Source organism: Cinclus cinclus, chromosome 25 (assembly GCF_963662255.1).
Source record: "Cinclus cinclus chromosome 25, bCinCin1.1, whole genome shotgun sequence".
NCBI classification, from domain to species: Eukaryota; Metazoa; Chordata; class Aves; order Passeriformes; family Cinclidae; genus Cinclus; species Cinclus cinclus.
Window position 1 is genome coordinate 1,800,392 of NC_085070.1, and position 23,365 is coordinate 1,823,756.

The 23,365-nt window shown below is 50.4% G+C and overlaps 1 protein-coding gene across 1 annotated transcript in view; it reads left to right on the forward strand.

The window, feature by feature from the left end:
* Nucleotides 1–399: 399 nt before the first annotated feature.
* Nucleotides 400–23,365, forward strand: part of KIRREL3 (kirre like nephrin family adhesion molecule 3) — a 138,808-nt gene continuing 115,842 nt past the window's right edge. Inside the window, exons 1-3 of the mRNA XM_062508538.1 lie at nt 400–651; nt 10,669–10,789; nt 12,306–12,383. Coding sequence (XP_062364522.1) covers nt 400–651; nt 10,669–10,789; nt 12,306–12,383 — 451 coding nt within the window. The remainder of the gene's footprint in view (nt 652–10,668; nt 10,790–12,305; nt 12,384–23,365) is intronic.

Here is a 23,365-nt window from a genome sequence, read left to right on the forward strand (position 1 = left end):
GGAGATCCCACTGCTGGATGGGGAGATCCTGCTGCTGCATGGGGAGATCCCACTGCTGGATGGGGAGATCCCTGCTGCTGCATGGGGAGATCCCACTGCTGCATGGGGAGATCCCTGCTGCTGCATGGGGAGATCCCACTGCTGGATGGGGAGATCCTGCTGCTGCATGGGGAGATCCCTGCTGCTGGATGGGGAGATCCCACTGCTGCATGGGGAGATCCCACTGCTGGATGGGGAGATCCTGCTGCTGCATGGGGAGATCCCACTGCTGGATGGGGAGATCCTGCTGCTGCATGGGGAGATCCCACTGCTGCATGGGGAGATCCCTGCTGCTGCATGGGGAGATCCCACTGCTGCATGGGGAGATCCCACTGCTGGATGGGGAGATCCTGCTGCTGCATGGGGAGATCCCTGCTGCTGGATGGGGAGATCCCACTGCTGCATGGGGAGATCCCACTGCTGGATGGGGAGATCCTGCTGCTGCATGGGGAGATCCCACTGCTGGATGGGGAGATCCTGCTGCTGCATGGGGAGATCCCACTGCTGGATGGGGAGATCCCACTGCTGCATGGGGAGATCCCACTGCTGGATGGGGAGATCCTGCTGCTGCATGGGGAGATCCCACTGCTGGATGGGGAGATCCCTGCTGCTGCATGGGGAGATCCCACTGCTGCATGGGGAGATCCCTGCTGCTGGATGGGGAGATCCCACTGCTGGATGGGGAGATCCCACTGCTGCATGGGGAGATCCCACTGCTGCATGGGGAGATCCCTGCTGCTGGATGGGGAGATCCTGCTGCTGCATGGGGAGATCCCACTGCTGGATGGGGAGATCCCACTGCTGCATGGGGAGATCCCTGCTGCTGCATGGGGAGATCCCTGCTGCTGCATGGGGAGATCTCTGCTGCTGGATGGGGAGATCCCTGCTGCTTGATGGGGAGATCCCACTGCTGCTGCATGGGGAGATCCCTGCTGCTGCATGGGGAGATCCCTGCTGCTGCATGGGGAGATCCCTGCTGCTAGATGGGGAGATCCCACTGCTGCATGGGGAGATCCCACTGCTGGATGGGGAGATCCCTGCTGCTGGATGGGGAGATCCCACTGCTGCATGGGGAGATCCCTGCTGCTGCATGGGGAGATCCCTGCTGCTAGATGGGGAGATCCCACTGCTGCATGGGGGAGATCCCTGCTGCTGCATGGGGAGATCCCACTGCTGGATGGGGAGATCTCTGCTGCTGCATGGGGAGATCCCTGCTGCTGCATGGGGAGATCCCTGCTGCTAGATGGGGAGATCCCACTGCTGGATGGGGAGATCCCACTGCTGCATGGGGAGATCCCACTGCTGGATGGGGAGATCCCACTGCTGGATGGGGAGATCCCACTGCTGGATGGGGAGATCCCTGCTGCTGCATGGGGAGATCCCACTGCTGCATGGGGAGATCCCACTGCTGCATGGGGAGATCCCTGCTGCTGGATGGGGAGATCCCTGCTGCTGGATGGGGAGATCCCTGCTGCTGCATGGGGAGATCCCTGCTGCTGGATGGGGAGATCCCACTGCTGCATGGGGGAGATCCCTGCCACATGTGCCACATGGTGCCTCCCTCATACATATCTTCCCTGGTTTACCTTCCTACCACTCACCTGTGCTGATTGTACCTGTAGAGGTGGAAGCAGGGTTTGACATGGTGTGAACTACAGTGATTGCAGCTGAGGCAGCTGAGCATTGACAGCAAAGCGTTTCCAGCATAAAGATCCAGCTAGTGGGACCGGTGTCAGAAATCGTGACTTTTCAGGTCAATTAGGAAACTGAAAATGCTCAAAAAGGGGAGAGGGGTGGTCATGAGACACGAATATCACAGGAGTAAAGATTTAGGCTGAATGCTGCAGCCTGAAGTTGTCATGGATGCTCAGTGTCTTTGGTTGTCCTCTCTGGAGCCAGGCAGGGTGAGCTGAAGCAGCCCAGCCTGCGGCACTGCTGTGGATGCCTGCATGGCCTGGGTGATGGATTTGTTCCTCATGCTGGGACCAAATCTGATCTCCCTGGGACATGGAAGGAACATGGTCTGGACAGGGCAGCAATCAGCCTCCCGCAGCCTGAGATTTGCCCACTCACTTTCCTTTATCCTCCTACTGAGCCTGGCCAAAGCCTTCCCTGCCAGAGCACTTAAACCTCAATACCTCAATCAAAGCAGAAAGGGACAGAAATGTGGTGATGAGATAATCCTTTAAATCTTATGGATTTCTCCTCCTCCCTGTAATTGGTGCCTTGTTCCTTGGTGGAGGGTTGGGACCTATTCTCACTGTCCCTTCCACTGAGCACCACAGCTCTTTCAGGAAGTTTGAACAAGAGGGGAGGAACAGGAACTGCAACAAATGCACCTCCAACTGGGATTAACCTGGAATTGCTTCTTCCTGGGCCAGTTTACTCGTCTGTGATGGTTTGCAGACACCACCATAAGGTTCCCCCAAGCTGAACCTCAGCTTCCATTCAAGTTCCTGGGATGAAATTCAAGTTTGGATATCTAAGGAGGAAATGGGGATTGACCTGTGCCATGGGTCTGCCCTAAGATAACACATTCACGTCACTGATCTCCTTCATCTTGGAGAGGAGACAGCACAGCATGGACTGGTCACAGCAGGTCTCCTGCCCCTTTCCACCTCACAGGCAGGAAGGCAGCTAAAAGAGATGCCTGAGAGTTGTCAAGGAGAGGAAAAATGAAACAGAAGCTGAAGATCAGAAATATTTTTTAAACGCCTCAGATGCAGAAGAATTGCAGCCGTGCTGTGAGGTAACCAGCAAATGGAATTTAATTATACGATACACAGGAGTAATGGAGCTTGTGAGGCTGGAGTGTGATTTCCCAGTAATAGGAGGACAGCAGGGATCCCTGCCTGGGCTGTTGTGTATGTTCATGGAGAGAAGGACGGTGCTGCAGTGCTTTCCCTGCCTCCAGAGGGGAGGGAAGGGCCACAGCTCCCCCAGCTTGGAGGAGCCAGGCACTTCTAGGGGTGGCCAGCACGTGCAGCCTTTGGAGCAGCTGGGCAGTGGGATTCTCTGGATGGGAGCAGGAGGATCTGGGGCACATGGGCTTGAAGGCAGTGACAGGTCAGGCAGAGGAAAGCTGTGATCCCAGCACATCTCCAGGGGCAGAAGAGGTTTGTGCTCCCCTGTGCTGCTGTCCATCTTCCAGCCGTGTAAGAAGGATGGCTTAGGCAGAAACACGTCCAAGGTGGGAGCTGTGAGGAGCCATTGTTGATCCAGAGCACGCCTATAGATGTGACCTTTATGGTTCTGTGGGTTTATTTTTATTATTTTTCTCTCCAGCTTATCCACAATCTGTCAGAGCAGCATGGGGACTTCGGGGTTTATTGCGAAGTGTTTCCATTGCCATGTTCTCCTCCCAGTTGAGCTTGTTTTGGTTTATTTTGTTGGATTTTCACCTTAAGGGGTTTGTTTGTTTGCTTGTTTGTTTGTTTTCACAAGGTGCTCTGGGTAGGGTGTGAGGCATGGACACTCCTGCTGTTGTGTGGAACTGTAGACCTGCATGTAAATGTAGCTCTCTGAGTGACAGGGGAGCATAAGAAGTGTTATTTATTCCACCATGAGATGTTCCCACCAGGCTCCAGGATAATGTGCTGTGTCTGTGGCTGATGTTGCTTGGATTGGGGTGGGATGTGGAGGGGTCCTTCAGCAGGAGCAAGGAATGGAGCAGGGTTTTTCAGTGAAAAGAGAAGCCCCAGTGAAATCAGTCCTTCAGAGAAAACACTGCACTCTTAAGGAATCAAAATATGTGGATTTTGAGTCTTTCTCCCTGTCAGTTTTGTTCTGAGCTGGCTTTAGACCCTCTCAGAGTCTCACAATCCCTGCTGTTGAATGCCCTCCAGGTTTGTAGGAGCACATCCTGATCCGGTCGCTGGAGATGGAGCAGGAAGGCTCAACAAAGCTTTAGATCAGCTCAACCCATCTTCCAAACACCCCTTCCCTTGCAGCCCCCCCCCCCAGTTTACACAGACCCCTTGTGCTGTAGACTCTGGGGCTTTTCCAGTCTCTGGGCCATGTCCCCATTGAAGCATTTTATTTCCCTGGAGAGCTTTTTTTCAGCAAAAGAGGTGCTGTAGAAAGGTGGGATGAGTTTCATACATGGAAAGTGAGGTCACTTTTCTGCTGTCTGGAATTGAATGTGCAGCCCCTGGGTTTGGTGGGGTGGAAGAAGGTGGGTGGAGGGAGTAACGTGGCTTCAGTGCCACCACAGCCCTTGCCAGGCAGGTCCCCGAGTCCAGGGCTGAGCTGCCAAGCAGAGCATGTGGGGAAGGGACACACAGCCCAGGGCCATCCCCACCCTTGGCTTGAGCAGAGGAATTCCTGGAGGAGGCGGAGCAGTGAGACAGGGTGAAGGACACTGCCTGTTCCCCTCTCCTGCCCTGGCTGTGTCCTGGGGGCTGGAGGAGCTCCATGGAGCACATGGATCTGTGTGGGCTGGTGAGCACAGCCTGGTGAACGCAGTGAGGCCAAGACAGATGTGCCCAACACCTGTCTGTCCTGCCCTGTCCCTGGCTGTCCTGCCCTGTCCCTGGCTGTCCTGCCATGTCCCTGTCTGTCCTGCCCTGTTGCTGTCTGTCCTGCCATGTCCCTGGTTTTCCTACCCTGCCTCTGGCTGTCCTGCCCTGTCCCTGGCTGTCCTGCTACCTCCCCAGAATCAGCAAATCCTGTCGGTTCAGATCTCCTCCTGGTGGGATGATGTGGATGTCGATGTGTCCTGGTTTCATGGAAACACCAGGAGAGACTGGGAATGCATGGACAGGTGCTTGTTTATTTAAATTCCCTTGGAAGGCTTGTTCAGCTTTTCCTGTGGCAGCTCGCTGCACTGGAACAGAACATTTGAAGACTTGGCTGGAGCAGCAGGTACAATGAGCTGTAGTGGAGCAGATTCATTGTCTGGGAAGCCCTTGAAGTGCAGGTCAGAGCCAGCAACAGGGGCTGGATAAACAGCACAGGAATCTCACAAGGAGGAGCCAAGCCCCAGGGCTGCAGCAAGAGGGGCTGGGAGAGCAGCTCTTGAAAAATCCTCTAAAACTCATGTGAACTGGGGGAAAATGCTGGAGCTACACTTGATCCTGCGAGATTGTGAAAGGAAACAACAACCCCACGAGAGTGGAGCCTTCAGAAGTGAAGTATGGAGGGAGTATGTATATGTATAGGTATAGGTATAGGTATAGGTATAGGTATAGGTATAGGTATATGTATATGTATATGTATATGTATATGTATATGTATATGTATATGTATATGTATATGTATATGTATATGTATATGTATATGTAGGGAGCAGGTGCAACCCAGAGTCAGAGGGGACTACTGACTGAATTTGGGATTGTGGGCAGCCCCGCCAGCCTTTTCCCATGCCTGGGTGTGGTTTTTGCTATAATGTGGAATTCCCTGACTGTGTAGGGTACCTGACCCAGCTCTCAGCAGTGCAAACAGGAGTGGGTTTGATATTCAGTAGTGTAGAAAAGAGATTGTTTCTACATAGCCTTTTATTTGGTTTTCTTTCAAATAAAACCCTGTGTGGAAGTTATGACTTTTATAGTAGGATATGCAGAAAAAATACTTTTTCCTGCACATGAGGTGTAGTTAAGCTGTGGAACTCACTGCCCCAAGGCCTTAGCAAAGTATTTTGGACAATTTTACTAGTGTAAACACATGCCTGTGCACACAAAGCTGTGAAAGCTGTTTGTGTGGAAAGGTTCAAGTACCGACAGCCACCTGACTCTGGGGTGAATTATTTTTCCTACTGGAGTTCCATCAGATTTCTTAGCTTCAGGAAAAGGAAGATAAATAATCCAAAGAATGTCTGGATTTGAGGTTTGTGAAGATTTTTCTTCACTTGTCAGATGCTCCCCAAATTGGACATGTTTGTGAGAGGTTCAGAAAAAGTGCATCAGCCATGAAGGGCTGGGGAGGAGAGTGGGGAATACAGACAGATTCCGTTCTGAACTTTAGGGACCAAAGGCTCTGTGTTGCCACTAGAGAAAAAAACCTCTTCAAAACACTCCAGTGCTGAGTTACAACTTGGAGGTGCCTCTTTCCCCTTCATTAGCCAGGGAACACAAGGATACCATTCTCTTTGCTCAGCAGCACAAATCCCTCTTCTTTCTTTCCCCTTCTGCCTGTTGTGTTTCCTGCTAAGAAGCAACTTTTAATTGTCTGGTACCAGGGCAGAGTTTGTTCCTGGCAAGAGCTGCCTTCTGTGTGTTTCTCTGCTCTTCCTCTTGAAGCTTCCAGTGCTGATGCCTTTTAAAGCACCTGGAGAGCTGGATTCCAGTGTACTCCAGTATTCAAGGCATGTGCCTGTCCAAAGTTGTTTGTCCCAAAGAATTTCCTCCTGGGTTATGGAGACTCTGGTTTTCTACTGGGTTGAAAGAGGCACAGCAAAAATCAGGGGAAAAAAAAAAAAAAAAAAATAGCTTTCCTGTCTCTTTCCAGTATGGTTTTTAACCCAAAAGAAATGTTAGAGAGAAGTTTTAAGGATCCTCCAGATCCTTCACCCTTCAGCACCAGAAATTCCTGGTAGGGACAACAGCCCTGGCACTGTTTTGTGCTGTTGCTGTTCCTAAATGCAGATAGGTGCCTCTCTAGCCTTGTTTATGGCAAATTCAGGTCTTAACAGAGGTTCTACACAGGGATCCAATTTTGGGAGTTTTCTCTCACCGGGCAGAGTTGAGTGGCCTCTCCAAGGTCTTCACCCTGTACAGCAATAGGAGAGGAGACTGGAATGATAAATTCTTCTACCAGAACAGGCTCCTGAATGGGGACAGTTTTCCACAAGCCCTGCCCGATGTCCTTCTCTCTTCCCAGGTCTGTGGGCTGTGGGAGAATAGCCAGCTGTATTTTCCATCTCGGAGCAATGAGCTGGCAAACATCTCTGCTCCATCTGTTTTCTTTCATTGATGGATTCTTTAAAGTCAGATTGTGGTCCCACAGGGACACACTCAACTAATCCTCTGCTTTTAAGATTTTATTTGTGCAATAAATGGATGACAAGGTGGTTTGCGAGTACATAATACAATAAATGGGTTTATAAATGCAACTTTTTTGCAGAGCACTGTAGAATAAAATACAATACCACTCCAGCATTTAACACCGATCTCCGCTTCATTCATATTTCAAACAGCAATGTGCCCATTTTCTCATCTGGGAAGCCTCTTAGGTTTTTTAATACATTTTTGTAAATTAACCAAGCACAGATTTAATAATAACAACGTGTATTTGCATGGCTTGTTTCATCTCCGAAGATCTTAGATTGCTCTGCAGACTTAACAGAATAACTTCATAGAAATTCCATGCCAAAGGATCTGTTTGCTCTCTGCCAATTGCAGCAGGAGTTTGGGTGGCTCAGGAATGCTCATGGATGCAAACAACATCGAGGGAGGAAGCTTGAACCCAGCACTCATGGCAGGAGGACCTGGAGGAAAAGGTGCTCCATGGGTGCCCAGGGCAGAAGAAGAAGAAGGACTTCTGAAGAAGAGGTCACAGGGATGTTTGGGATCGTTCTGAGCCTGGAAACCAAGATGATGAAACACAAAGAAAACGCTCCTTCACATATTTCTTCAAACTTTTGGGGTGCAGCATCCCTAGCCACAGTGAAGCCAAGAACATGGAAAACCTTGGGAGATCAGGTTTTCTGTCCATATTGCTGCTTTATGAAAGCACCCAGGAAACAGGAAACTTCAGTTTCCAGGACAGGAAACTTCTGAGCAGGGGGATGAGGTTTCTCTATCAAAGTGTGTAACAACCAAAATCTCTCAGGTTTGGTGACGTAGGATCCTCTGCTATCACCGTGCTGGCCAGCTTAGGAAGGTGTTGAACTTCTTTCCTTGGGGAATTTCATGCTCTTGGTAGAGCTGCCAGCTGAGTTCTTTGCTTCTGGGATCCCCAGGTGAGACAAGGCTTTTCCAGCCCTCTGCCTTTCCCAGTCCCCACATTTCGGTGTCACTGACAGTAGGATATCTGCCATGGACGTTGCCCATTCCCCATCCCAGAAAGTAGAGTTAAACTCATGGATATAACACACAATCAGAAATCCTTGCTTTTTATTTATCCTATTTACAGGTATCAAATTGCCATCACTGTAGAAGGAAAACATGACAAAATGGAAACGTGATATTTATGTTAATACAAAGTTTTAAAAATTTAATTTAGGAGACCAGCTGTTTCTGCTTCTCTTATAAGAGTTTAATTGGTATATAATAGCGTAGTTAATTAAATACAAATCAATAGTTTAAACCAGCTAATTGATATTTAATATGTATGGGAAAATATAACTTAGTTGTAATATCATTAGCTCAATATTAAATAAGCAATGGAATTGCAATTATGCCTTTACAACGATTATAATGTTTATCGTTCTTTAATAAACTTGCAATTAGACAGGGTGAGCTGAAAAATTATTAAACAGGTATTATTGGGCTATTAAATGTTTATTATCATTCCTGGTGGGATACAGCTACACAATAGTACATATTGTGATTATGTTAATAAACCCTTATTACAACTTCGCAGCTTTAGCCTTTAGTGAACTGGTGATCGGATATTTCCTTCCCTTCCTGAGTGGTGAGGGAAGGAATTGCCTTGAAACTGAGTAAAAAAATCCCATACAATGAAAGAACTGAGGAAAAGCAGGAGGAATCCATAGCTTGGGCCAGCACAGAGAGATCTTTCTTCCTAAATATCTTTCCCCTCTGTGTCTCAGGCTGAGGATCCCTTTCTCAAAGACTCCAAGGTTTTGGTTTTTTTAATTGGTTTTTGCTTCATTGTCACTGGTGATTTGTGGTTTGAAGTTGCCCCTGCTTTGCCCAGTGAGTGGCTCTGCTGCCAGTTTGGGGGTAAATTAATGCAGGTACTTCTGAGAGGGTCAAAGCCATGGTTCTACTGTGTGGTTTCCAACCACACAGCTCCCACTTCATCTCACTGCATGGGATGATCAACTTCAGCTGTAGCTACTTTTGCCATGCTGGGAAATTCAATTGTCATCACAAGGAAATGGATGGGATTGATTTGGGGGAGATGAGGACGTGCAAGGGTTAAAACATTCTGGTTTTGGTGTGTCTCAGCAGCTGCCCTAAAGCCAAGACATTTAAAATGCTGGGCATCTGCCTAACTCTTTTAGCTTTAGGTAGCCACTAAAAGCCAAAACGGTGAGACATCCTTAGGCAGCAGAGTCGTCTTGAAGTATTTTACCTTTTAAAGGCGCTCTCAAGTATTTAAAGGTGCCTTTAGCTATAAAGATTTTTGCATGTTCTCACAAATTTATGGTATGAATTATTATAATGCAGTGCTTTTGTACAGCTCCTTTCATCATGGGATATCAAAGTGGTTTATAAGTGTTAATTATAGCACCCCCTGGGGAGGCAAACGAGAGACAGGCACCCACAGCAGCCTGCTGAGCCAGGCTCCAGAGAGGCAGGAGCCCACATTTCCCTGGGATCCAGCTCAGCTGAGCCTCCCTCCCTCTCTGAGGGCTCAGCTGCACCTGGGACCTGTTGGGCAGCACAGCCACTGCCTGGAGATGGAGCCCCTGCCCACAACCCCCTTTTTGGGAGCTTTTTGCTCACTGCAAGGGGAAGGTGAGTGCTGGACCTGAGTGGTGGGATTGTCCCAGGACACTTCAGCTCCTGCTGCCCCCAGCACTGCCCTGGCTCAGGCTGCTCTGGGGCCACCATCGTTGGAAGGACACGGAGCTGCTGGAGTGAGACCAGAGGAGGCACCAGGAGATGCTCCAGGGCCGGAGCCCCTCTGTTCTGGAGACAGGCTGGGACAGCTGGGGGTGCTCACCTGGAGAAGAGGAGACTCCAGGGACACCTCAGAGCCCTTTCCAGTGCTTAAAGGGGCTCCAGGAGAGCTGGAGAGGGACTGGGGACAAGGGATGGAGGGACAGGACACAGGGAATGGCTTCCACTGCCAGAGGGCAGGGATGGATGGGATATTGGGAAGGAATTCTTCCCTGTGAGGGAGGGGAGGCCCTGCCCCTGGATCCCTGGCAGTGCCCAGGCCCAGGCTGGAAGGGACTTGGAGCATCCTGGGACAGTGGAAGGTGTCCCTGCCCATGGCAGGGTCCTTAAGGTCCATCCCCACCCAAAGCATTCCATGATCTTCGTGATGTTTGTGCTCATGGTGCGTGCAGGGTGTGGCAGGGTCCCTCACTCCAGGTGTGTGTTCAGGAAAACCCAGCCAGCATCCACCTGCAGGTCCCTGTGTGCCCATCTGAGTCAGAGCAGTGCTGGCTTGCTCAGCTGCACTGTGGGCTCTGCTGCCTTGTCTGGCACTAATCTAATTGTGTTGTTTTAATTGCTTTGATACCTTGGTGCTCATAGGAGGCTCAATAGCAATCGATGGGGTTTTGTTTTCCTATCAATAAAGACATAAAGGCTCTCACCTGCTTTGCTGGCTCTGTGCAGTCGGCCCTGGGGGCTCTGGGTGGGCTCAGGGCTCTGCCAGGCACATGGAGTGTGTGTTCTCACAGCATCCTGCACAGAAACCCCCCCAGGGTCAGCAAGGTCTTATCGATTCTCCTTATCAGGCAGGGCTGAGCTGGGTGTCCTTGAAGTCAGAGGCATCCAACGCTCTGCAAGCGGATAATTTACTGTGTTTGTGGTTGTGCACTTTGTGCAGACCGAGGTGGAGCACATTATCTCTGCCCTGGAGAGCAAGAGAACTGGTTTCCACCATCAGAGGTGGACAACGGTTGCTCATTACCCCTTCCCGTTAATTCCCGAAACCACTGGGAGTTCTGGTGGTTGATTCATCTGCCCTGATCTTTGGACATCTTCACTTGAGTTAGTCACCACTTTTTATGGTCAAGGAGAGAGTTACAAGCACCCCCAAAGACATCATGAAAGGTGGAGTCACATTCCAGAGACGCCTGTTTGTCTCCAGGGCATTCCCTCCAGGACAAGGCGGATTTAGGGGAGCAATTAAATTTCAGTTTACTCTGATTATTTCAAGAGATTTGCTTTTGTCTGAGCATCAGCCTCAGTGGGATTACGCGATTTGTTTAGGTTAGATGCTGATTCCTCCCTGGCCTTAGGACCAGGAGCTTCTTGCAAGGTGGAGCCCTGTATAATGCCAGAGGAAGTGCTTTAACTGGGCTTGTATGTACCCTAAGTGTCCTGGCATCAAAAGAAGCCTGTTCTTTTCTAGGTTTAGGCTTGAGTTCTGCCTCGTACAGTGCACAAGAGGAGGATGTAACCACTCTGCTGGGATGCCATGGCAGCGAGCACTGTTAGGGAGTGATCCTCTATACCTGGGTCTATACCCATGTGGATCTGGGGATCTTCCCTGCACATCACATCACATCACATCACACTTCCCTCTTCCTCTGGACACGATCCAGATCTCTCATTCAGCCCCAAGCTTGCCTCGTGGCACTGAAAGCCGAGTTTGCCAGGCGGGTCCTGCTCTGCTCTCCAGCCACTGCTGCGTTCTCCAGCCTCTGCTCCGCCACCTTCCCTTCCTGTGAGCAGCACAACTTCCCTTCCTCTTCCTCGGGAGAGGGGGCTCTGCACAGTCCACAGCCACATTAAGTAAACATCAAAGGGGCTTTGATCAGCGGGGCTCTGCAGAGCACAGAAGCCCCCGAGGAGCTCTGCAGGTCCGCAGGCAGCACTGGGGACATGGTACCTTAATTTTCTGCACTGTGACACAGGAGAATTTGTTTGAAGAACGAGAGCTCTCTGCCTCTCTGAGATGCACACGGGGAGAGCGCCTGTGCTCACAGCCTACTTCTGGAAAAACCCACAGATCTCTCTGTTTGTTACCAAGAGTCAAAAAGCCCCATTAACAAATCAAGGCATCAAAGGCCTGTGCCTCCTCAGACTCTGGCACTCTCCTGCTCATAGGGTCACTTTCTTGCTTCTAAATAGCAAGATTCCTCAGGCCAGAATTACCTTCCCTACTGAGGGCCATTTCCCATTTCATTTTGCTGCCCACTAAGGGAGAAAGGGATGAAAGAGTCCTGTTGTTGCAACACGCTGCTGTGGAGGAAGATGCAGCTCATTCCCTCACTTGGAATAGAGGAGTGCTTGAGGACGGGCAAGGGAGGGGATGCTGACCCTCCTGTCTCTAGATGCACTGTCCTGGGGCCCAGCCAAGCTCAGCTCTGTGAGGCTGGCCAAAGACTTCAGTTGCCTGCCCACCTTCCTGGCTCTTTTCCTGAAGGGTGTCTCCAGCAGGATTTGCTCCCTGCAGCAGCCCCAGGTGCCTGCTGTTGTCCCCAGCCCAGTCTAACCCCACACTCTCTTCTCTTGCAGAACTGGGGCTCCCAGGAAGAGGATGCTGCCTAGTACTGGGGTTCATGTACAAGGAGAAGTACCGCAGGATGACTGAAGGTGAGCAGTTCCCTCACCTTCTCTTCTTCCTCTTTAGCAAGCTCATTGTGAGGGGCTTCACCTCTAAGGATATGCTGGGTTCTTGTTCCCACCCAGGACAAAATTCTGCTTCTGCTTTGATCTCTGGAACATCTTAGATGGCATGCATGCGGGGAGCACCTTCAGTGAAGCTGCAAGAGAAAAGCAGGAGCTTTGTATTTCTATACATCCAAAACCCACTGTCTTTTCCTGCAGAAAGGATTTGTCACACAGGAAGCTCTTGCAGCAATTGCTGCATCTACTTTTTTTATTCTTGTTGGGTGGCAGTGGCCACCATGACTCTTCCAGAATCCCAGTTCCCAGTGCCTTTGAACCTCGCAGAGTCACCGTTACATTGCTCTTCAAACTTCTGCTAAAATGTCCCTGTTTTATATTCCAGTCATTCCCCAGGTACTTTATGAGCATTGATTAATCCATAGAAATATCATAAATTATTATGAAGCATAATAACTAAACAAAAACTATTTATGCTCAGAAGAACTGGCATCCTTGCTTCTGGTAGCTTCTTTTCCTGGTGCAGCCCCTTCTGACTAATGTTGGATGAGAGAAGGAAACCCAGAGCCCTGTGAGATGGGAGGGTCTCCAGGATGTGTCACTGAGAGTTTGGCTTCTTTGAGGTCACTCTGGGAATTGGAAACTTGACCCAAGCATGGATTTAAACCTTTTTAGGGACTCTGATTGAAAATAATCTGGACAAAGGGTGTGGTCTCTTGCCCTACTGCACTTCCTTTTCTGGAAACATCCAAGGTCCTGCTGGATGGGGCTCTGAGTAAGCTGATCTAGAGGAAGGTGTCCCTGCTTACTGCAGGGGGTCAGGTTGGGTGACCCTGAAAGGTCCCTTCTAACCCAAACTATTGCAGGATTCTTTACCCTGCATGGCATGGAGTTTTGCCAGCAGTTAGCCACAGGGGCATCTGCTCCTGCAGGAAGCCATTTTCCATGACAGTAAAATGTGAGGATGTTTCCACGGAGTAAAACTCATAGAGGCAAGTTTATGGCTCAAATACCAGTTAGAAGATCAAAGGTTCCTTCACGTTCCCAGGAGCCCTGATACTGAGTTGGTAACATGGGGAAAGTACTTCACAAGACTTCACCTCCTGCTTGTTAATTACCACACACTCTTCAAACATTGATTAGAGGATGTTTTTAATGGGAAGGGGTTGCCCCATGGGACGCGAGTGCTGTGAGAAGGTGCAGCCTCCCTCTCGGTACCTTCCTGTCCCTCAAACCGCTTGGACAGGCTGCCTGTGGCTGTGCCCAGACCCTGGGATGCTCACAGGGTGTTGGAGAGCCAGCAGCACCCTGGGCATCCTGCCAATCCTTTGGGATTGCTCTGGTCCCCTGATGGATTCAGAGCCTGCGTCAGCCTAGGAAGTGGCCCCCTTTTCAGGCTGAGCAGGGCTTTGTGTGGAGAGAACAAAGAAACATGAAAGGCCAAAAGTAAAGCTTTTGTGAGGGAAAGGGAACAAAGTGTTCCTGCCTGACATGCAGCCAGTTTCTGGCCCCTGCAGGCTGCAGGGCCATTATGTTTAAAGGTACAATCTGCCAAAAACAAAAGTCAGGGGGATTTCCATGGCTACAAAGACTACCTAGGACTTGTGCTTTCATTAGAAGCAGTTACAGATGACAATTGCAGACATCCAGCTTCCCAGGGTTTTGGTGGACTGGAGTGCAGATCCACACTGTATGGTGTATGAGCTGGGCTGGGTCAGATGTCTGGTCATCTACACAAAGTTCCTGCCCAAGGTGCCTGAGCCAGACTCTTTGGGCCAGTTCCCTTGCCAGGATGAGGAGAGAGAGCAGCTCCCCTTTTGTATTTGTGCCAAGTGAGAGCTTTTTCTCCCTTTAAAAAGAAGCTAAAGAACAGCCCTATTAATAATTGAAAGGGACCTGAAGGGATTGAAAGCACAGGAAGGCAGTGGGCAGAGGGATAAAATGAGGTGTGGTGTCTCCATCCCAGAGGAAACAGGTAATTACAGGGACCATTAGAACCTTCCTGACATATACTGGAGACATCTACAGTGGCTTGGATAAGCACAAGAGGAGCTGGAAGACTTGACAGTGTGGAAGAACCATTTACTGATGGGAAATCATTTCCTAGGTTGGATGTCGGGGGAAAGGTTCTTCCCCCAGAGGGTGCTGGCACTGCCCAGGCTCCCCAGGGAATGGGCACGGCCCCGAGGCTGCCAGAGCTCCAGGAGCCTTTGGACAGCACTCTCAGGCACAGGGTGAGAATGTTGGGGTGTCTGTGCAGGGCCAGGAGTGGGACTGGGTGATCTCTGTGCGTTGTTCACACCTCAGGATATCATGTGGTTCCGTAATGTGGTGGTTTTGGCTGTCATCACAGAGAAGATCCAGTCTGGACACTCACAGATGAGTTTGGCAACCTCTCCCAGAGGGGTGAAATAGGTGTGGGTGAGAGATGCCCAGCAAGGGTCTTTGGTGGCATTGTGCTGTTTGTTGACCAGCTGTCAAGAGATGATGTCCAGTAGCACAGCTGGCTGCAGATGTGGCTCTTCCTGCTGAGCTGGGCGCTGGATGAGGAGCCAGGACTGGTGTCCGTGGATGTGCCTCTGCCCTCGTCAGTTCCATCAGTTCCTCATCTCAATCTCTCAGACAGGTCCAGGTGCGGTGCTGGAGCCTCTCCCAGCTGTCAGGCACAACGTGATGGGCACCGTAAACCCATTTTGGGCACTGCTGTGCCATATCAGGTGCGATCACTTCTCGCTTTGTAAAGCCCTCAGCAGGAAAAGTCTGGATTTGGGAGTGGAATTTGGCTGGGGAACAGGAAGGCACAGCTCCAGCGTGGCTGCTCTGCGCTCGTGTGATTGATGATGGGCACTCTGGCATGCTCTGAGAGCTGTGGGGTGAAATGGAGCTGGTGACAGCTGTAGACAGAGGAGAGGGAGAGCTGTCTGCAATGACGGCCGTGCAATAAAGACACTTTGGAGTTAATCCTCCACCATCTGTCTTCATTCTGCTAATAACCCACTCAATCAGCTGCTGCTGACTGTTTGTTAACATTCAGAAACAGATACATAATCAGGAGGAGCGTGCTGTGAGCTCCGGAGGGGCTGGATTGCTCCCTGGGAATGGCTCTCCCGTGGCCATGAGGGTGGAGCAGTGGGAGCCAGGGTGGGTGGCTGGATGTCCCAAGGCACGGGCAGTGCAAGGGAGGTGGTGCTGGGGCTGGACTGATGCTGGGGCTGGCAGTGAGCTGAGTTACCCTGCTTCTCCCAGGGCTTCAAGGTGATTTTGGAGCAGAAAGATGCTTTCTAGGAGGTAAGTCACCTTAGTCCCCCAAGAAAAAGGCTTTTGAACTACTCTGAAAATTTGGGCCTGTTCTTCTATTCCCACTTCTCCTTTCTCATGCAGTTCTCTCCCCAAGGGCAGGCAAGGAGTGTGCTGGAATATTTCTCTCTGCTCACCCATCATGCTTGCTCCCTCCCTGTCCGTACCTGCAGATCCCAAGCTGGGATTGCTCCGCTCTCCTCCGCAGTGGTCCAGGGCAGGAATTCAGATGCTGCTCCTGCAATTTTACTTCTTGTCTCCTGCCTTTGACTACTTGCCAGATCTAGCTCGATTCATTAGCAAGCGTCACTGCAGCAATTATGGCACTTTTTGGCTGCCATTCATAAAGCTACTAACGGGAACGATTAAGCACTGAGAGGTGTCAGCCTTCACCTCCACCACCTGTTCCTGCCAGCCGCAGGCTGCTGGAAGGTGCCTCCAACAATGTCCCCCCACACAGGGAAGTGGGGCAGGGCCTCCCCTTCCACACGCTTTGCTGGCTCTTGTGTCCTCATATGTGCAGGGCAGGTGTCATCTCCATGGGATGGACACAGCTTGGAGGATGAGGGGTGAGCTTTGTCCTGGTGCCCAGCACTGAGCTGGGAAAGCAGGCACGGCTGGGGAAAGGGACAGACGGATTTGATGCAGCATCTTCCTCCTGGAGCAGTGAGTGGTTAATGATCTGTGCTCTGGGAAGGACAAACCCTCCTCTTCAGAGGGATGCAAACACTGCCTGCTGTGCCAGGAGAAGGTTGTGCTGCAGTTATCTCCAGCAGCAGCCGCTCTTCGTTTGTGTTGGGCTGGATTGTGCATTCAAGGTGTCTCCACTCACTACAAAAGCACAGCAGATCCAGCAGCCTGTGCTACAGAGCTGCAGCCCCACATAGCAACAAGAGCTCTGCCTTCTGTGCGAGAGGGAGAGAGAGCTTGCCAGATCATCTCTGCTGGGCAAGGGCTGCAGAAATCAGCTCAGGGGAGGGCTGCCCAGATCCAAGGTGCGCCTCTTCTTTAAAAGCCATGTGGGGCAGTTGGGCAGCATAAGATAAATCTTCAGTTTTGGGAGGGTGAAGAATGAGACCTTGAAAGTTTTGCAGTCTGAGCTGCAATCTCACCTTGACTTTTCTGTTCTGAAGGTTTGGGATCTTATTTCAAGGCACTGGGACTAATGGAAAGCTCTGTCCTTTTGTTCATAGAATCCCAAAATGTTAAGGGTTGGAAGGGACCTTAAAAATCATCTGGTCCCAACTTCCCCCTGCCATGTTCAGGGAGACTTCCCACTGGACTCGGGTGCTCAAGGACTTGTCCAACCTGACCTTGACACTTCCAGGGATGGGCATCCACAACCTCTCTGAGCAACCTGTGCCTCTCCAGCCTCACAGTGAAGAATTTCTTCCCGATACCTGGTCTGAATTTCCATTTGAACCCATGCCCCTTGTCCTATCACTACAGTTCCTGATAGAGTCCCTCTCCAGCTTCCCTGTGACCCCTTCAGATACTGGAAAGTGCTGGAAAACCCAGTCTTCTCTGGGAAGGTGCTCCCATCCTCTTGTCAAGTTCATGGCCTCCTCTGGATTTGCTCCAACAGCAAGTTGTTGGGGGAAGGGGAATGTCCTGCAAAGATGGGATTCATCCACATACCTCAGACATGGGACAGGGGTGAGTTGACCCGGAGAGACAGGGACAGTGGTGGCCTAAATGGAAGGAGAGCAACCAGCCTGCTCTGTTTGGGACGATTCCTGCATTCATGCAGCCCTCACAGACTGCCGCCTGTACGGATCAGAGAACCATGGAGTCACAGAGCGGCTTGGGTCAGGAGGAGCCTTCAGGATCACCTAATTCCAGCCTCTGGAAGGCTGATTCTGACCAAGCCTGCTGAGTTGGGAAGCTGCCAGTCCCTGCTTGCATTCCAGGCTCTGGCTTCACACCGTGACCTGCGAGCACCGCAGCTCCACATGGGGCTTTGTCCTGAGCTCCAGTCTGCAGCAGGATTTTGGTGCTGCCAGGCATGGGGAGAGAATCGTGTGTGCATATGAAAGCTGGGTTTATGGTTTGTAATTATCTTGTACCCATCCTTAGAATAATTATAGCTCGTCCATTATTAATAACTGGAATTCCTTGTCATAGATCACAAAACGGAGAGGAAGTTCAATCCAGGGTTTGCATAATGTACCTTGGCCTAAATTGAATAATTGGTAAAATGGTGAAAATCGTTCGTTTTTCCCCCATTCCTTGGTGTTGGAATTAGTGAGATATTAGTGCAATTAGCCAGTGCTTCCATTTGAGGCTGCAATCACTTGGTTTGTAATTTAGAATAAATGTAAAAGCCCACTTATGCTTCCAAACGGGTTATTTGTCCTGTTTAAAAGTATCTAATGGGGTGGCTGTCATCTAAGCAAGATACATTTGACCCATTTCAATTTGTTTCCCTTTTAATCTGCTATCTGTTTTCCTGGATCTTTTTTTAATAAAAACATAAAGAAGAAGTGGGCGAGAGAGACCAAAGAGGGAGAGAATAGAGGCATTATAGATCCAGAGTTTATCATAAGCCAAAGTAACTTCAAATCAAGGCTGTTAAACTGCAGAAAGCAATAAAAAGAAAACACTATTTGGAATCGTTTAAAGGGCCGAGTGCCTTGTCAATGAAAGGTTGCTCTATTTGACTGCTTCTTAATAGCTTCTCTGAGGCAATGTGCAGCTCCTGCAGGAACCAGGCTGCAGCTCCTTCTGCAGCAGCGCTGCTGTGGGGCAGAGCTGGGGTGCCTGGGGAGCTGGGCAGCAGTGCTGAGGTAGGGAAATACAATACTAAGAAGGACAAGGAGGAAAGGAGATGGATTTAAACACCAAACTGGGTTAAAGATTTAAAGCATGTCACAAATATTGAAATCCTGGATAATGTGGTGGGCACAGAGTGTGGATGCGTTGCTGCTTGTAGGGCTGTGGGCAGATCTGTGCCCAGTTCAGTTACTGAATCAGTAGAACCATGGAATGTTTTATCTTGTAAGGGACCTTAATGCCCATCTCATTCCACCCCCTGGCAGGGGCAGGGATACCTTCCACTATCCCAGGTGGCTCCAAGTCCATTCCAGCCTGGCCTTGGACACTGCCAGGGATCCGGGGGCAGCCACAGCTGCTCTGAGCCAGGGCCTGCCCACCCTCCCAGGGAACAATTCCTTCCCAATATCCCATCCAGCCCTGCCCTCTGGCAGTGGGAAGCCATCCCCTGTGTCCTGTCCCTCCATCCCTTGTCCCCAGTCCCTCTTCAGCTCTCCTGGAGCCCCTTTAGGGTCTGAAAGGGACTCTGAGCTTTCCCTGGAGCCTTCTCTTCTCCAGGTGAGCACCCCCAGCTCTCCCAGGCTGTCTCCAGAGCAGAGGGGCTCCAGCCCTTGGAGCATCTCCATGGCCTCTATGGATTCACTCTGGCATCTCCAGGTCCTTCAGATGTCCCACCCCTCGTCATCCTTCCCACCATACCCTTCAATTTCTCCAGTGGGGAACAGAGGGAGTCACATTTTTTCCTCCCAGAGCCCGAGCATCCTTTCTACAATTGCCTGCTTAGCAGTTCCTGTCTCTGTCAGCCCCATGTCACTGGCTGGAGAGAATCCAGCTGGAGCTCTGGGATGGAGCCCCTGCTCTTTTGGGGGAAAATGGCTTGTTCAGAGAAACTGGCTGTGCCTCTGCTTCAAATGTCTCTCTGCTTGACCGCCTCCTCTGCTCCCTGCCATAGTTCAAACTGGGTTCAGTGAACCCTTCCTGCCAGGAAAACCTCTGATTAGAGCATGGCACTGAGGCACAGTGGCATATTTGTGCTGCCCATTAACAGCCCAGCAAGGCAGTTGCTGCCTCAGAATTACTTGGATTTATGGGAACACTTAATCTGGATCTTGCAAGTGACTTTTACATCTGCAGCAGCACAGGCTGAGCATGAATCTCCCTGAGCCTCAAGGATAAATAGGACCTAGTCCCTCTTATCCCCTGTAAAACGTGACCTTTCTCCTCTACCAGATGCCAACAACCTCAGTGCTGCTGTAGAAGGTCAAACTCCTCTTGGTTCTCTGGCCTGACAGTGGAAAGGGTTTATCCTTTGGGACCAGACCTGTGACATGTCACTTGGTTTAGTTCAGTGTTGGCTCTGCTCAGCCTCCTTGTGCATACAGCAGAGCTCAACAGCCCAGAAACAACTCCAACACCACCCCAGCATCTTCCCACTGCTCTGCCTTCTGGGCTTTGCACGGTCTGCACCCTGGAAATGGGATTTCTGCCAAGCTTTGCTCCAAGCTGCAGCATCCCTGGCACAAACTGCCCTGGTGGCAGCTCCTTTACCTGCTGATCTCCAAGCTCCCCGCAGGATGTGGGGGGAACCTTGCATTGCTAACTCTGCTGTCGCTCCCAGGGAACGTGCCACCCCCCAGGCTCGCAGATCTGTGCTGGGGGAGCTCCCTTCACCCGGCGTTGTCACTCGTGTCCCCACACAGACACAACTGATTAGGGCCGGCAGCTCCGGGTAAGCTGCATTGAGCCTTTTGTTCTTTATCTGACAAAGGCTTTGGGAAGGAAGAGGAGAGTGGATAGAGCCGCTCCCAAGGAGTTGTTAAGGATGCGTTGTTATCTCAGAGGTCTCATTGATATTTCTGTGATGCTTTGTGTGTCTGGGAACTGAACAAGGCAGGGATGTAAGTGAAACCTGAGGAAAAGCAGTGTAGGAGCTGCCTGTGTCTGGTGTCAGGGGGAAACTGTGCCTGAGTTGGGTCAGCTGGTAAACTGGGTAAGGCAGGACCTCTCTGGCTACGAGCTGAGCCTTGGCTGGTGCAGCACACACATTCCCGAGGATGCTGCCAAGGGAAGGATCCCGTGTTACCTGCTGTTCATTCTCCCCAACTTCCTGCTGCTCTCTGCTCCTTTGGGAGGGGGAGCAGAGCTCCATCCGTGATGTTCTAGCTGTCTACAGTGGCTGTAGAGTGGCTGAACAACTCTGCTGGCCATAAATCTGATGTAAAGCTCGGGAGCTTTATGGTAACAGAGTTGTAGTAGCAGTTAATGGTCGAAGGGTATCATTTTATCTATTGATTTGAGCAGCAGTCCCCTGTGGAAAGCTACTGCTGCGTGGTCTTAAATAAATGAATACAATCCTTCCTCACTCCTTGAGCAGCGGCATCAGACATTTCAGGAGCTGCCTCTCTCACTGTTCAGCCTGCAGGTGTGTCCAGGACAACCTGGATCCTATGCAATCTGTACACTGTTCCTTTGCAGGGACTTCCTTTGGGCCCCCACTAAAAACATTTCAGGAATCTGAGGCCGGAGAAGGACTCTTCACAAGGGCATGAAAGTGGTGGGACAAGAGGAAATGGCCTGAAGGAGGGTAGGGTTGGATGGGATGCTGGGAGGAAATTCTTCCTTGTGAGGGTTCTGAGGCCCTGGCACAGGGTGCCCAGAGAAGCTGCAGCTGCCCCATCCCTGGAAGTGTCCAAGGCCAGGTTGGACGGGGTTTGGAGCACCTTGGGATAATGGAAGATGGCCCTGCCCATGGCATGGAATGGGATGAGCTTTAAGGTCCCTCCCAACCAAACCATTGTGGGATTCTATTATTTATATATATGGATCAATACCTAAGGTGAGATATAGATTATTTCAGCCACTTGAATTCCATTGCCCTTGCCATGCCCCTTTAGATCCTTTCTGGAAGTGAAATGGGATGTGCACCTGAGGAATGTGGCAGGTTGTTGGTAAAAGGTTGTCCTGTGAACTGCACCTGGAAGAAGGCAGAGATAAGGTTGTGGACCTCACCTTGCCACAGCTCCCTGGCCATCTTTTGGCACTGTGGGCTTTGGGCCAGTTTATTTTTAATCAGGAGGTGGGGGGACATGAATGACAGGAGGTCCAAGGCTTCTGTCCGGAGATGGCAGCTCTGGCTTTCCCACCTCCATGCTGTCCAGGCTGAATTTCCCTTGGAGCTGTATCTGCTGATAGATTTCCCCTCTCTGCAGAGCTGCTGCTGCAGCCTGGGGTCTGTCATTTAGCTTTCCTCCCTCGTGTCCATGGGGACCTGGCAGGGAGGCTGCTGGCAGCAGTGTGATCAGTGATCCCAGTCACGCTGCTGACACAGAACCATGGAATTGTTTAGATTGGAAAAGACCTCAAAGATCACTCACTGAGTCCAACCAATAACCCAGGACTGCCAGGCCACCACTAAAGGGACATGGTGACCACCACAGCAGAGCCTGGACAGGCAGGTCTGGCTCTGCCATCGAGTCAGGTGGTGATGATGCTGTAAAAATCCTGACAGGCACACGATAGCCTGGCTGTGTGGGAATCTCCAGCTCTCAAGGTATCTGGAAGCCATTGCTTTCAAGAAAGCAGTCCAGATTTTGGTCGGAATGGGGGCAGGACTGTGACAGCACATCTGTACCCAAGGCTGGAGAATGGGAGAGCATCACTGCTGCTATTTTGGGGGGCACTTATGGGGCACAGACACTGCAGTGCACACACAGCTGCAAGGAGATACCAGGACTAGTCCTGCCTGCCCTGGATGTCCCAACTTCCCTCTCCTGGAGCAGCCACATGTTTTCTGCAGGCAGAGATGGTTTGCTGCTGCCCAGACTGGAGCAATGAAGCAGTAGCAAGCTTCTGTCACTTAGAATATCACTTAAAACCACTGCAGCCTTTTAAGTCCCACCCTGAGACATACTCAGGATAGACAAACAGCCAGGCCTGCCGTTGAAATGGCTCTGGAGCCAGCACAAGGAAACCTGCTGAGCAATTGTGAGCAGAAACTGGAGAGCTGGAGCACTTCCAGCCCAACAGGCTGTGGGGCGGGAGCTAAGACTGGTGTGAAGATGAAACCCTCTGGTGTTCTGGTGTTAGAATGTTGGAAGAGTTTGCTGTATGAATATAATTTCTTTTAGTTCTGTTATTAACAAAACTTAGAAATAGTAGTGTGATAAATATCTTTTTCTTTGACAACAACATGGTGATGTAAAACTAACTCAGAGAATGGTAAAAAGATAATCAGGAAATTCTTCACATTCTTGGATTATCCCATCTGGATGATAGGATAGAACTCCAGGGAAGGAATTTATTGATCAGGGGGTAGGTGACAGGATGGAGCCACCAAAAAAAGTTGATTTACAGGTTGTGGGAGGGATGATTTTGAATAATGCATAAAGGTCTATGAATATGCAACATGTTGATGCATTTAACATAGTGTTTTCTGAGTTAGTGTGTGCTCTTGGCTGAATGTCAAGCACCCAGCTATAAGAACCTTTTGCTTTATTGCCTTTGTCTCCTATTTATCTTCTTTTTTTTTAATTTAATTAAACCTTTTAAAATTTACCAGAAAAGTGAACCTTGTTTTTCACATCTGAGCACTGGGAAGCCAGTACATTTGCTGTGTTTAAAAAAGGCTTAAATAACTCATTTTGAAGCTCCATGCCCAGGGTTTCCCTGTGTGTCACATAAAACCATCCCTGCAGTCCCAACCAGCAGCATGAAGCTCTTACAGAAGCAATGTGAGGCAGCTCTATTTCACTGCTATAATGACAAAATGGGATGAAATTGTGTGTTTTAGGCCAGCAAAATGATCCTGTTTCCATTCCTCGGTGAAGTGGGACTGTGTTGGATTTGACTGAAAGATGCTGCCAAGCACCCAGCAACACACG